Below are 13,873 nucleotides of genomic sequence, written 5' to 3'. Positions count from 1 at the left end.
TTTTCCTACCTCCCTTCCCTACCCCTCCTCTCTCTCTCTCTCTCTCTCTTTCTCTCTTTCTCTCTCGATGGCATATCTTATCGTATTTATAAACCCGCCTGGCTGACCCATTTTTCAAGAGTAACGCACAAGTCAAACCAAGTTGTTTGTCTGCTTCTACACAGTAATGAATGAGAAGTTCTCGTTATCTCGCAGAAATCAAGCCTCATATCGCGCGAAAATGTACATTATTCTTTCACACAAGTGTTTCAATAATTAAAATACAATTGTCAAGATATCATTTAATGAATTGATACTATCTAATAATATACAGCCAAAGAATCAAAACTTTAATACGCTCCATTAACATTCTCTAATATCTGTACATCGCGCGACGTCTGCGATCTTGGTCCTATCTCTTATAAATAACGAAAAATGATAACTATAGGCACGATTAAGGAGAAATCTAAATATGTGTGTCGTGCTTACGCACGAAGTGAATCATCGCAGAGATTCTTTTCGTCCAAAACTGCCAAAATTCGCGCAGGCTAATTTGAAATTTTGATCCTATTCCCACGCGGCCGATCGCTCCACGACACCCGCTACATCGCGGAATTGGCAGCCACGTAGGAAAACGGTGGACACCTGTGCGGTGCACCACGTAAGAGTGCCACATAATTATTAGCCGGCACCGAGGAACGCGCGCCACGCGCTCGTTCCCGCCAACAGCCGTGACGAAATTTTGCGAATAATATCATATATTATTTGCGAAAAAGAGCGCTTGGTCCTTGAAAAGGCGCTTGATCGTAGAAAAAAATCTCCACCACGTATCAATGTATACAATAATAATAAATAAATATGTCTAAGACATCAGAGACAAAAATACACTGAAAAAAATAAATTTTAATAAATATTTGTTTGAATAATCCCAAATAAATATTTACAAAATGTATTTTTATATTTGATTAAAAATATAATTAATAATATATATTAAAAATGATTGAAAATACATTAATTCGAGATTAGACTACCATTTTTTTTATTAAATAAATATTTATTTACGGTAAGTAAATGACTACTTAGTACTATTCAAAGAAATATTATAAATATGTATTAAGATTTAATAAATTTTTTTCAGTATACTAAAAAGAATATTACAATCAAAATAGCTTTAATCAGACAAAAATATTGCAGATCCAAATGTGCAGTATAAGTGATTTTGATGGAAAAAAAAATGTATTCTCCTCCGTAAATTACCGTCGACTTCCTTTTTGATCTGATCTCAAAATGCTTTTCTCCGGATAATTTGTCTGTTTTCTCGCGAGCTCGCGATTGGCAAACGGCGCGACGCCAATTCGATTGGAAAAGACTTCGGAGGGGACGAAAAAGCTTCAGTTGCGTGGAATTTACACTTGGAGCATAGCCATGCGGCGAAATAAAGTGCTAGAATTAATAATTTCCGTCGCTTCCTTTTCTTTCGTCTATTCGCACATGGCGAGACGGCGGGTCAGGTGAACGAGGCATCAATCAGAGGGAAAAGTATATATTGGCGCGCCGTTCCCTTCAATGAATTCAATGAATTAATTAATTTGATCTAATATAAGTATTTCACAGTGCTATTAAAATGTGCATTAATATCTTTTCATTTTTTTTTAAATACTCTCTCTAGATAAAAAAAACATGGTTCCATGTTACACATGATACAAATTTGGTATAAAGCTCGCATTAGCTTTCGCATTTCTGCCTATTATTTCAGACTCGCTTGTTCTTTCGTTTCTTTGGCAGGTAACTCGCTCTTCCTTTTGAAATTTTCGAAAACAAGTCTACATGTAAATGAGCGAAATGTAAATAAATGCGAGTGGGCAGATGGCACTCGAAGATGGTGGCCGCGCGAATTCGTTCCGGCTCTGTTCGCGAATCTCGACTAGCCGAATAAACGAATTCGCTCGTGCCAAAGACATTTTTTTTTTCAGTATAAATGTAATCGGATGCCGTTGCCATATCCTGCGCGAATTCCATGCGAATAATTATCGCAGGAAGGATGGAGAGGAATGGAGTAAATCAAATATGAGATAAGATTTTCTCTTTCACACAAAATTATTCAAATTGAACATATTTAAGCTATAATACAAGATACAAGTATCCGTAATTTTTCGATTTACGAGCTATAAAAATAACTAAAGGTGAATATTACACAAACTCGAAAAGCAAGGGTTTAAATAAATTTCGAAAAGAGTCTCCACGACGAAGTGATAAAAAAAATAGCTAGAATACATAACATTTCAATAAAGAAGTAGAGTCACATAAAATAAGATTACATAGAATCTGTTTTTATTCCCAGTCGACTGCACTAGAATCTTCTTTCTTGCTTTCATCAAATATCAAACATATGTCTACTTCACTTTAAATTCTAAAAGTGTATACTAGTTTAGCTAAAGAAAACAGATCTAAATATTGAATAAAGACAGAAAACTTTACCGGAAAGCGGAAAGTTTCAGGATTCCTCTGACGGCAACAGGGACGTTTTAAGAGGAGAACGAGAGCATCGTTCGCGTCGGGACAAGCGAAAAAGGAAAAGCGGAATTCCAAGCTGCCGAGAAGATATTTGTGTCATGAAATACTCGAGAGACACGCGTACACATAGATAGCGGCTGTTTTCGTCTGGACCTCGCGTAGAAATGAAGGAAAAGCGGCAAAATCCTGGTATTTCTCAGTTCTCAGTTGTGTTCTATTCCACACGGAATAAGAAATAATTCTTATTCTCAGGTGAGTCGCGAAAATCCATCGAATGTCTTACGAGAACGGCTGATTGGCAGCGACGATATTTCGCGTTAATGTGACGAAAAACCGCATTCTACTTTTGCATTTATGATGATGTGGTTTTTTGCAAGTGAGAAACGAGGGAAAGGAAAGTTTCCTCGCAAATTCGATCAGGATTGCCACAAATTCCTCGTCCTAAAATTCCATAACTTTTTTCCTGATTTCTAAACAAAATTTCACGATTTTTCATGATTATTTTTAATAATATTTTGACATTTTTTTGTATTTTTATCCTGATTTGGAAACCATTAAATATTAAGTTGACAGAGCAATTTAACAGCAATATAAATTATTATTAATGTGATGTTGACACGGCTTGCATTTAATTGTTAAGTTGACAATATTTCAAAACTGCATTGGTGTGATGTATGCATATCAAATTTCTTTAAAGCCATTTTAATTTTTCATAAATTTTATAAAAAATTCTCTTATTTTCCCTGATTTCCTTCACCATTTTCAATCGCATTTTAATATTTTCCTGATTTTCAATTTTGTGACCTATCGATGTATAGACAATCATATTAATTATCAAGAAATCATAGATTATACGGTGAATCGCATGTCTTCGAAACGTGTACAGTATGTACAGCTATTCGACACTTGTTGCTCGCGACGAGTCCACGGGAGCTAATTGCTCATAATAATGTCTAATTATTAATGACGTACAAACGCAATAAACCGTGCGTGACAATTAGAGCGGCGGTGGAGTAGAATTAGCAAATATCTCAAATATTTTCCTAAATATATTCAGATGTGGGCTTTATTAAATAAAATATTATTACATTATTATTATTATTATTACAAATTCATTCATAAAAATTATCAAAGGGATAGATCGGCACAATTTAACGCCGGCGTCGCGACACTCCTTCAACATCTCGTGGAAATCCAACGAGATCCGCGCCGAGGAGTTTAACGTACATCGAAGTCCACCAGACGAAAATAAGGAACTAAGAATAATAATTGACGGGGGACGCGCACCGTTAACGTTAAGCAGAGCTGTACGATAAGTCGCTCTGCCGCGCGCCGGCAAAAATAAACGCAAAACTATACTGAAAATAATATCATAATTTTTCGTCCCTCCCGTGAGAGAATCCGCAAAACAAGGTTGTCAACGTCGCCGTCTGCAGACTTAAAAGTGTCTGCGTCAGTTGAATCCGATCTTTTCGACCGATAGAATTTAAATCGGTTAAATGTCGTTAAGTTCCACGCAAATTATTTAACTTAATTAAATCGAAGAATATCTTCAAAAGAATATAACATAAAAAATAATAATTTAATATATTAAAACAATATTTTTAATATATCAGTTAATAAGATGTTAAATTATCTCAAGAGAGATCGCTCTCGTAATTTGCCCTCGAAATTGATATCAATACTTGGTTCTCCTTCTTAAATGTAAACATCTTCGGTCTTTAAATTCGAATTCCGTGCAATTACATACCGACAGAAACTTTCACCAGACGCGGTATTTTCGCGCGCGTCTTAATGATCCATTAAGTGAAATTACTGGATAAGTTTAGCATCAATTTATCAGTGATTACGCAAATTACTGTCATCACTCATTTCGCGGAGAGAAAGGTAAATATTTTTCCTTCTCGCCAAACGAATGAATTGTAGGATCTCGCTATGCTTCATAATGATGCGATTGCAACGAAATGTGATTTAACGCACGAAAATCAATTGGAATCGCTATCTTAATTCAAGTCACGAATTGTTAAGAAAAAGAAACGCAATTACAATAATAATTAAGATATTATGACATCTTTCGTGATTTTTATATTATAGAATTTAAATCGGTTAAATGCCGTCAACGCAATTCGCTTAATTAATTTAATTGGCTTAATTAAATCAAAGAATATTTTTAGAACAATATTATATAAAAAAAATAACAATATTAAACATCAAAACATTACAATATTTTTTTATGAATCAATTAATAAGAGTATTAAACAAACGGTATTAGAATATTATTAAGGTGTCTTACAATATTAAAATATTAAAGTATTTAATACAATGATAAGATTAAAAATAATGGTATGGAGAAGCTCTATCAAAACGAGTTCCCGGTGGAATTTATTAGGCCAACGGCGCCCTTAAAATATAAATCTACTAAATTTTTTGATTGATTTAATCACATAGCCACGTCAGCTTCAAGCTCGACGGCACGTCGATCGGCGCCCCAGGACGTTTAAATCGCAGGAAACGAGAACCTGACCCCGATGGTTGGCCAATCGTCGTTAGTATGTACTCCGACTTTAAATAAACCGACGCAGCGAGAGGCGTAACGCTCCATCGCGAGCTTGTTATGACAGGCACGCGATACATTTGTTTTATGGCAGGGCGTTAAATTGATGCAGTGGCAGAAACTGACCGCGATCCGCTGTACAATTGATACTCGCTTCCTATTCTCCTTCTCTCTGCTTCACCTGCTTGTCAAACGGAATGGATCTTTCTGCATCCACATTATTGAGGGTTCTAAATGAAACTCTTGTGATTTTCAACGATTTTTTAAATGCAAAGAATTAGATCTTGCAGTAAAAAAGATTTATAGTTCATGTCCGTTTAAAATTGCATTTGAAATCTCAATAATGTAGATGCAAAAGGGTCCATTTTGTTTGACAGGCAAGGAGAAGGAGAATAGGAAGAAGTATTCAGTTTTCTTCATCTTTTTTTAATTCTTAGAAAAAGGAGTAAGTTGAATCGAGATTAATGTTAATCTACATTGGTGGAAACGCACGGAAAGAATGTTTTTGCTGAAATACATATTCTAAAAATTTACCTAGCTACAGATCTGAAAATAATTTCGTTGAATTATCAAAATATTTATGTAGAATGTTCAGGGATGATGAAGAATGCTGCAAAAAATTTTGATATTCCAGCAATCAGCTTGAGCGTCGTATACAATTATTTTCAGATCTGTAGATAAATTTTTAGATACTTGATCGACAAAATTCTTTTCATGCGAGAGAAGTAATTATGTGGCCAATTTAATAATCGGATTAGCAATGAGAAATATCGCGTATGAAAGCGGTAAATTATTTTCGCGATACTCAACTGGAATTATTAGAGTCACATTAAAAGAAGCTCGCCTGTTTACGTTTGCCTCGTAACAGGTTTAAAGCGTGACGTCGAGCGTTTTTACGCGAACGCACATAATTCTTACCCACGCGCGTGACAACTCGCTGTGCAAACAGCCGTCTCGTGATAGATTATCTTCGTGTAACATTATCATAAATCTTGCGCAACAATCGAAACCCGTATGACGCGGGCGAAACATTCTACGATCCGTCGTCGTACGGCTAAAGATAATCCTACCGTTCCGTGTCGCGCTATGCTCTGACAAAAGACACGGAGATAAGTGTACATATATATTAACGAATATATCAAATAAATGAATATACATTAATATTAATTAAGAAGTGAGGAAGGTTAATCATCAACTGTGTAAATGTAGGATTCCATATGTTTTGTAATTTTGAATAATTATGTATTCCTTTCTTAAGCCAGTATTCATAGTCAATTCTTACATTTGAGACTCTCTTGAGTACAGTCTTAAGATGTCATAAGCCAATCAGAGGACCGTATTAGTATCTTGAGACATTACTTAAGGCGGTCTTAAAATAAGAACCGACTATGAATACTGGCCTTAAAAAAACAAATAAAATGATACTGTGTAATGCTGAGAAACATAAAAAATGCAACGATGATAAAGACTGAAGAGTAATTACATTTATTTTTCTTTTTCCCTCATAGAGGGAAGTCTTATTTTACTTTCTAAAACTTTTAGAGTGAATCTGAGTGAAATCTTGCTTTTAAATATTGAATTACTCTTTTTCAAAACTAGCTCAATTTTCACTCTTTAAACTGGGATTTTACACTAAAGAATTTAAAGAATGCGATCGCTCATGTGTAATGTTCACAATTAAGGGTTACATTAATTATTACAATAATTATCCATGATTGGTGACTGATGATTTTTTACCGGTGCGAATTGAAGATTTTAAGACGTTTGCAAAAGACAAGTGCCATGTCTTATGCTCTTTGCTTCCTGTTTCTTACATTTTGTCTGTTTTCTTTATTAAAATTAAACCACATTAGTAAGAAACAATTCAGCAAACGAGAATGGATTGAAATGAATTGAAATGGATTCAGATTTTCAGAAATATTGATTCACAAATGTTAAAATGAATTTCAATCCTGAATGCATTTTTATTCATTTATAGAAATTGCATGGAGCACATCTCTATGCCTTTCAATCTCAAAATAATATTAGCTTTTTCTGTGCAATCGTGAATACTGTTCACAATTGCACAGAAAAAGTTAATATTGTGAATATTGTTCAATTCAAAATTTTGAATAGGAAATACAGTTTTTTACTCCAATTGAATCCAATTGAATCCAATTGAATCCAATTAAATCTAAAAAAAGTATTCGTTATTTAAAATACGCATTCGAATAGAAAAAAATTTCAATCCATTTTCGTTTGCTGGGAAGCATAAGGCTCGATTTCATTGTAATGTAAACATTAATCTCGATTTAACTTACTGTTTATCCTTTTTTAACATCAATTCTTATCAATGCAAATTAATCTCTCTAATCTCGGCTTAATTTACTTACATACATCCTTTTTTTAGAACTAATAAAAGATAAAAGTAAGTTAAACCAGATTGAAGTTAAGTTGCATTGGTATAAGAACAGACATAATTTTTAAAAAAAGATAGAGAGTGAATTGAACGAGGTGAGTTAAATTTTATATTGATGGAACCGATGTTTAAAACGGTGTTCCTGAGATCTCGAAGCCTTCTCGCGGAAGCGCATTGTTGTCGCGGCGCGTATCCATCCGGTGCATTCCATCGCAGGTGTATTTTCGTGCCGCGTGGAGTGTCCGCCGCCGTAGCCGCGAGTAAAAGTCAAAGAGCGTGCTCCGTTTCTTTCCCCCTTGCTCCTTCACGACGCGGAGGAAGCGACGGATGAGAAGACGCCACTACCGTCGCCACCGTCGTCGTCCATGTCGACGACGACGGCGGCGATCAACCTGGAACGCCGCTTTTAGATCCGAACTTTAGTCGGACTCACCGGACGGTAACCATCGGAGATGTTCGACGGGCGATGTTGTTGTGCACTTCCTCCTCTTCCTCTTCACTACACACCTACACCTCGTCCGTACTGGAAGAAGGAAAGGACCAACACTGTGATCGTTCGCCCCCAAAGAAGATCCCGTATCCGGATCTATCTCGTGGAAACTCGCTTTTCGTCTCTTGTGGAGATTTCACCTGTCACCGTGCACGATCGTGGTACACGCGAATCGTGATGGTCTTTTAGTCTCTCTTTCTCTCTTTCGCGTCCTGTCCTCCCACTCACGTTTTTCTTTCTATCTTTTCCTTTCTTCCTGTGTTTCTAGCCACACTGATTTCGCGTTTTCTCTTTCAAGAGCTGACGAGCGGAGCAGCTACCGTCCGTCGGGGCCACCGATCAGCTGTGCACTGCGTATCGACCACCGCGCTGCTCGGCCGAGACTTTCGTCCCGGCGCGTCGCGACGCCTTGCGTCGCGGACGACGGCGGACGAGACGTCTCGCAGGTGATTTAATATTTTGTCGATTTCTCCGGAGCGAAACGATCACGAATGTCGACGACCGCACGAAGCGATGGGAGCTCGCGCGATCACGTAGTCAAGATGGCCGTCGATAAGAATAAAGTGGCCGTCCCTATTTATGAATGGAAGTCGCGTCACGACAGCTCGCCGCGGTTATGAGGAACGAGAGGCATCGAGAGGTGCGATGACGGTCGCTGAGAGAGAGAGAGAGAGAGAGAGAAAGAGAGGAGTCAGGAGGGATGCGACGTCCGCGCGCTATTTTGGATCGCGTACGAGACATGGACACCGACGCACGGCATCGCGACGGATACGGTCCTCCTTTTCTTGCTGTGTATTCTGATTTCGCCTGGCGTTTTTTCTTGCTACAATTCTCAAATAGAAACTACTTGAGGACAATTGAGAGACTAATATTCGTTTCTGTCAATATAGAATTTAATTTTAACTTTTTTCGTTAACTACTTAACTTCATTTGTTTTTAGTTCTACAGCCCGGTTCTACGAATATAAGATTTAACTTTAATCTCGATTTAACTATATTACTATTTATCTTTTTCTTAGAATTAAAGTTAATTTTATATTTGCAGAACTTGGGCTTAAGAATTGGAAAAGGCGAAGAGATGAATCGAGATTGAAGTTAACTATATTGATAGAAATGAATATAAAGCTCGATTCTAACGTAAAATTCATTTTAAACAGTTCAATTTATTCTTTGACTAAGTTAATCTTACATTGATGGAACTGGGCCTAATCTGGCAAAATTAAATCGATGATTAAATCGAACAGAAAGAGAATTACAGCAAGAATTGCAAAAATATTTTGTGTTGAAGAGATCTTTACATTCTCTTATAACGACTGCATAATTAAACTTACCTGACTATTATTCTGCTCCAGTTTTTTTCTTCATATCTTCTTTTTGGGACTTCATATCATATTTCATTCATATGTTCTCGGTATCTTTTAGGACGACGCTATTAAAATGACACTAGATACTTTTTAATTAGTGACATAACATCGTTATCTTTTTTGGTATTCTATGAGTAACAAGAGATGTTTTCCATTTAATGATAAGCCAACACAAACATCATTCTATTCTTCTTGACATTCAATGATTAATAAGGGCAGGACTTGTGTCAACTTGTGTCACCAAATGGAAAATACCCAAAGATAGAACAATACTTGTCATTCAATGGAAATCACCAACTGTTGTGACTACTTCTTTCCATTTGGTGACACGAGTCGACACAAAAGTATCATTCTTCTTTGTTACTCATTGTACCAAGAAAAATAGAAGAATATTTGTGTCGACTCGTATTGTTAAATAAAAAACATCCATTGCCAACTAATGTACATTAACTTTAATCTCGATTCAACTTACTTTTTCTATTTCTAAGAATTGGAAAAAGGTGAAAAATAAGCTAAATCAAAATTAAAATTACTCTACATCGATGGAAATAGGCATAAATAAAATGTATGCTTTCTATCCATCCTTGTCACTCATATCGAGATATAAAAATATCAATATCATATATATTTAACAAAAAAATAGTGCCCAGATATCATATATAAAATTATAACATTTTATATTATATTAGATAGGAGGACTTAGCTTACGTCGCGCTGTGATAAATGACGAGTGCTTCAGGTATTACTGTAAACACTGGTATATTGATTTCTACGGATATATAAATCAAAATTAATATAATAATACAATAGTAATAATAATAATAATAATAATAATAATAATAATAATAGAATTACTAATGCGGAATAGACAGTTGCATACGAGTTGCACTGTTGCTCGATTTTGTTTTCTGGAACAATGGATTAGTGGAAATAAGCGGAGTCGAGCATCCGGATGCTATTATTTTAAATGTTTTCGTGGCTCGGGAGAAAACAATCATGGGAATTGTTTGCGCTCGTTCTCTGCTTGTAAATCAGTAAAAGTGCTAACGAATAACACAAGATGTCTCGAACCACGCTGCGGAATCCAGAAGAAACGTACGCATTCTGGATCACGTGTCTCACGAGAGATATAACAAAAAAAAAAACAAATTCTTTCTTCTCCACATATAACGATGTTTCTTGTTTTCTGTTGTGCAATCATATTTTAAGAACATGAGGATATGTTAAACAAATTCATAATTCCAAACGTACCTTTCTCATTAATGCAAATGTCTCAATCGTGTTTAAATATTTCATTACTGTAACTCGTGATAATGAATGGCTGAATGAAAGCGATGGAAAAAAAGAGAAATCTAAACGTTTAAAAATATTTACGCAAGTTTATTAATAATGTTGAAACATTTTATCAAGGATTATTTTTTTCAGGATTATTTTTTCTAGGATTATTGTATGTACTTGATTTACTTAATCGTATGTAAGAATAATACTTAGGAATAATGATTATTATCCAAAGGATAATTTCTATTAAGATTGCAAAAATATTAATGGCACCAATTTGGTTCTCTCAAACGCATACGTTTCTTTTGCATTCTTAGTGTTAATTTCCATGATTATTCCACAGAATGACAAAATCATTATCGCTTTTTATAGTAAACTTAATCCTTGGATTAACAATAGCAAATTAAAATTTTGTAATACTACTCAGGTCAAAACTATGTACGCGTGCTGTACATAGTGGGAGAAAAAGAAAATAAAGGAGAAGAAAAATGGAGAAAATCAATATTCTCTATCATTTTTAAGATTTTGAAAGCCTTAATGCACTTATGTATGTTTTCGTGTCGTTTGCGGTAAAAAAGCTAATCCGTTTACACCTGACTTGATCCCATAAGAAAGGGATGCGATTCAGCAATAATTGCTTAGCAAAAGATATGAACTAATCAATGACGGCGACGACACAAGCTTACGACTCGAAAGACGAGAGTTTCAACGGTAGAATCCCCGTTCGTTTTCGATGCTATTGTTGGACATATTAAATTACAAAATGTCTGCCGTTGAAACTCAGTCGAGGCGATTCACAATGCCGTCTCGCTAGGCCGATCTCGATGTCTAATCGAAGTCACGCGATCGCAGACTCGCCAAGGAAGGTCCGACCTAGTCATCGTTGACCTCGATCGGAATACTCGTAGTGAAGGTCGGCGTCTCCAACTCCTCGTGCTTCTTCATCTTCATACTCTGCAAGTAACGAGATTCGCAGTTATATCGGTCGAGGACATGGAAAAAGTGATGGTTTACTGCGCGGTGAATTGCGATGGGATTGCATTATTGCGCGATACATGAATTAAAGGTGTGAATTAAAGACGTGAATTAAAGGCTTGTCGAAAAGCGCTAATTATTTAGCTGAACGCGAATGCAATTAGAGATCTATCCCCATGTGTTACCTACAACTTACCTGTTGCAGTTTATAGTGATTAATGATATCCTGATCGGCTGGACAGCTCTGTAGGAAAGCGTCGAGCCTGTACATGTGATGCATGTACCGCCACAGATGTACCAGAGTCTCCGGTATCTCGAAGTCGGCAAAGTACTTCCCGGCGACCCTGATGTGCTGCAGCCGCGGCATCAACTCGCAGTCGAAGCAGCACATGGTGTCGCCGGTGAGGAAGCGCGTACCTTTGCGCCCCAAATGTTCATCGATCTTACGCAGATGGGCCATCAGGGAAGAGGACTTGGGATCCTTGTCCTTGTCCTTTGCATTCAGTAACAGCAGCTTGAGTTTCTGTGAAACGAATAGACATGTAATTTCTCGTCTCGCCAGAGAAAAGGGTATAATTCAACAACTCAATTTCCTGATTAGTTTCACTCTCGGCTGGATTGATCAACACTCACGCTGAACAAGTTCTCCACAAGAGTGGCCACTTCCTTATCTTGTACAAACAGATTGTGTCCGCCAGGGATGTTCTTCATAATGTGCCGTTCGATCTTTTCGTTTTCCAGTATCGCGTCGCCATTGTCGATCAGGATAGGCGGCGGCGTGGCCTGGAAGTTGGTGCGAAAGTCGGGCGGTGGTTTTTGCATGTCCACGGTGGTCACCTTCAAGGAAATCGTCTTCAGCTCCGCCAAGAGATATAGATCCATGAAATATTCCTGGCAGAAAAGACAGGCGCCCTTTCGACGGCCATCGATCGTCGATGCCTAAAAGGGATATTTTTTTTTCATTAATTAACATCGAGAGAGAAATATAAACAAAATTTCTAGTTGACTAAGAAATATATATTTGGGATAAAAAAATATATGCGATACTCAAATCTATTTTAGATTCAAGAATATAGATATTATTACGATTTATAATGTCTATTTTTTTTCATATATATAATTGTATTGTACATCTCGTTATTTTTCGCAATAAAAGCTGCATTTTGCGATTATTATTAACGTTAAAACTGCATGTAAATTCTGTGATATCTTGCGGGTTCGATTATCCTGCCTGTATCTCTGAGCGATAAGAGGCTGACGTCAGCCAACAACTAGTTCACGAATCCAACAACGGCGTGGCGAAACGCGCGAATCTTTGTGTTTGCGAGTGATGAGCAAACCCAACCCATTAGTCAAACCCTCGATCAACGTCCCACCACCGCACATTTTTTTTCCTGCTCGATCAGCCGAAGCGAGAGAGTACCGAATTCGGTAGAGCACGGCGTACTCGTTTCCCCGATGTCACGGTTTATTTATTCGCTCTGATGTCCTAACTGCGTTCATGGTCACCCTGAAAAAACCTTAAGCAATCTATCAATCAAAATTCTTCTTTTTTCGCCAATGTGTTATTTTCGACATAGATAGATATTTTCCAAGCTAGAAAACGTGTGCATCTATCAGAGCTATTACTTTTAACAACTTTGAAGATTCAAAAAACTTCGAAAGAATCCGAATATTTTCGAAGTTTACTCCGAATTTTTGAAGTTTGAAGTGCTTTCGAAGCTTTGAATACATTACGAAACTTTAATCTTTGAAGCTTCGAAGTTTGACTTGTACCGTCAAACGTCGAAAAAAAACTTTTAGAGTAAATCTCACTTTGAGTGAAATCTCATTCTTAAAGATAAAAAAAATTGAATCACTCTTTTTCAAAACTAGCTTAATTTAAACTCTTTTTTAGTGAGATTCCACTTCAAAGAATTTAGAGAGTATCATCACTACCAGGGAAATTCGATTTTTTTGTCTTCTAATCCGGTTGGCTGGCGGCTTCAACCATTCAACTTTATTTTCCTCTGGCATTTGTATTCTGTAATTGTACACCTCTCGTGCCTTCATACTTTTTAACCTTTGATCGTTTCAAGAATTATTGTATGATATTGCATCTAATACACCGTATCTAATGGACAATCGCGCGAATATCTTTCGTTATATGACATTCCCTCTGATCGTTATCTCCGATATTTTGATCCTTTACCCAACCGATGGAAGCTAAACAACCCACGCATTGTGTAACGTAATCGTTCTCTCCTCGGACAGGCCCGACCACGATCGTCCGTAATTCGAGCAAATTGAATCTCGGCAGTTTGCCAACTCTCTCTCTCTCTC

General features: G+C 36.8%; 1 protein-coding gene across 1 annotated transcript in view; it reads right to left on the bottom strand.

Annotated features, from left to right (window-relative positions):
• Nucleotides 1-11,449: 11,449 nt before the first annotated feature.
• Nucleotides 11,450-13,873, bottom strand: part of LOC105627499 (chloride intracellular channel exc-4) — a 13,440-nt gene continuing 11,016 nt past the window's right edge. The window contains exons 2-4 of the mRNA XM_012208778.1: nucleotides 12,185-12,490; nucleotides 11,748-12,074; nucleotides 11,450-11,530 (exon numbers count right to left, since the gene is read on the bottom strand). Coding sequence (XP_012064168.1) covers nucleotides 11,450-11,530; nucleotides 11,748-12,074; nucleotides 12,185-12,490 — 714 coding nt within the window. The remainder of the gene's footprint in view (nucleotides 11,531-11,747; nucleotides 12,075-12,184; nucleotides 12,491-13,873) is intronic.

The sequence above is a fragment of the Atta cephalotes genome (assembly GCF_000143395.1).
Source record: "Atta cephalotes unplaced genomic scaffold scaffold00009, whole genome shotgun sequence".
NCBI lineage: Eukaryota > Metazoa > Arthropoda > Insecta > Hymenoptera > Formicidae > Atta > Atta cephalotes.
This window is presented reverse-complemented; position numbering and strand designations above follow the sequence as displayed.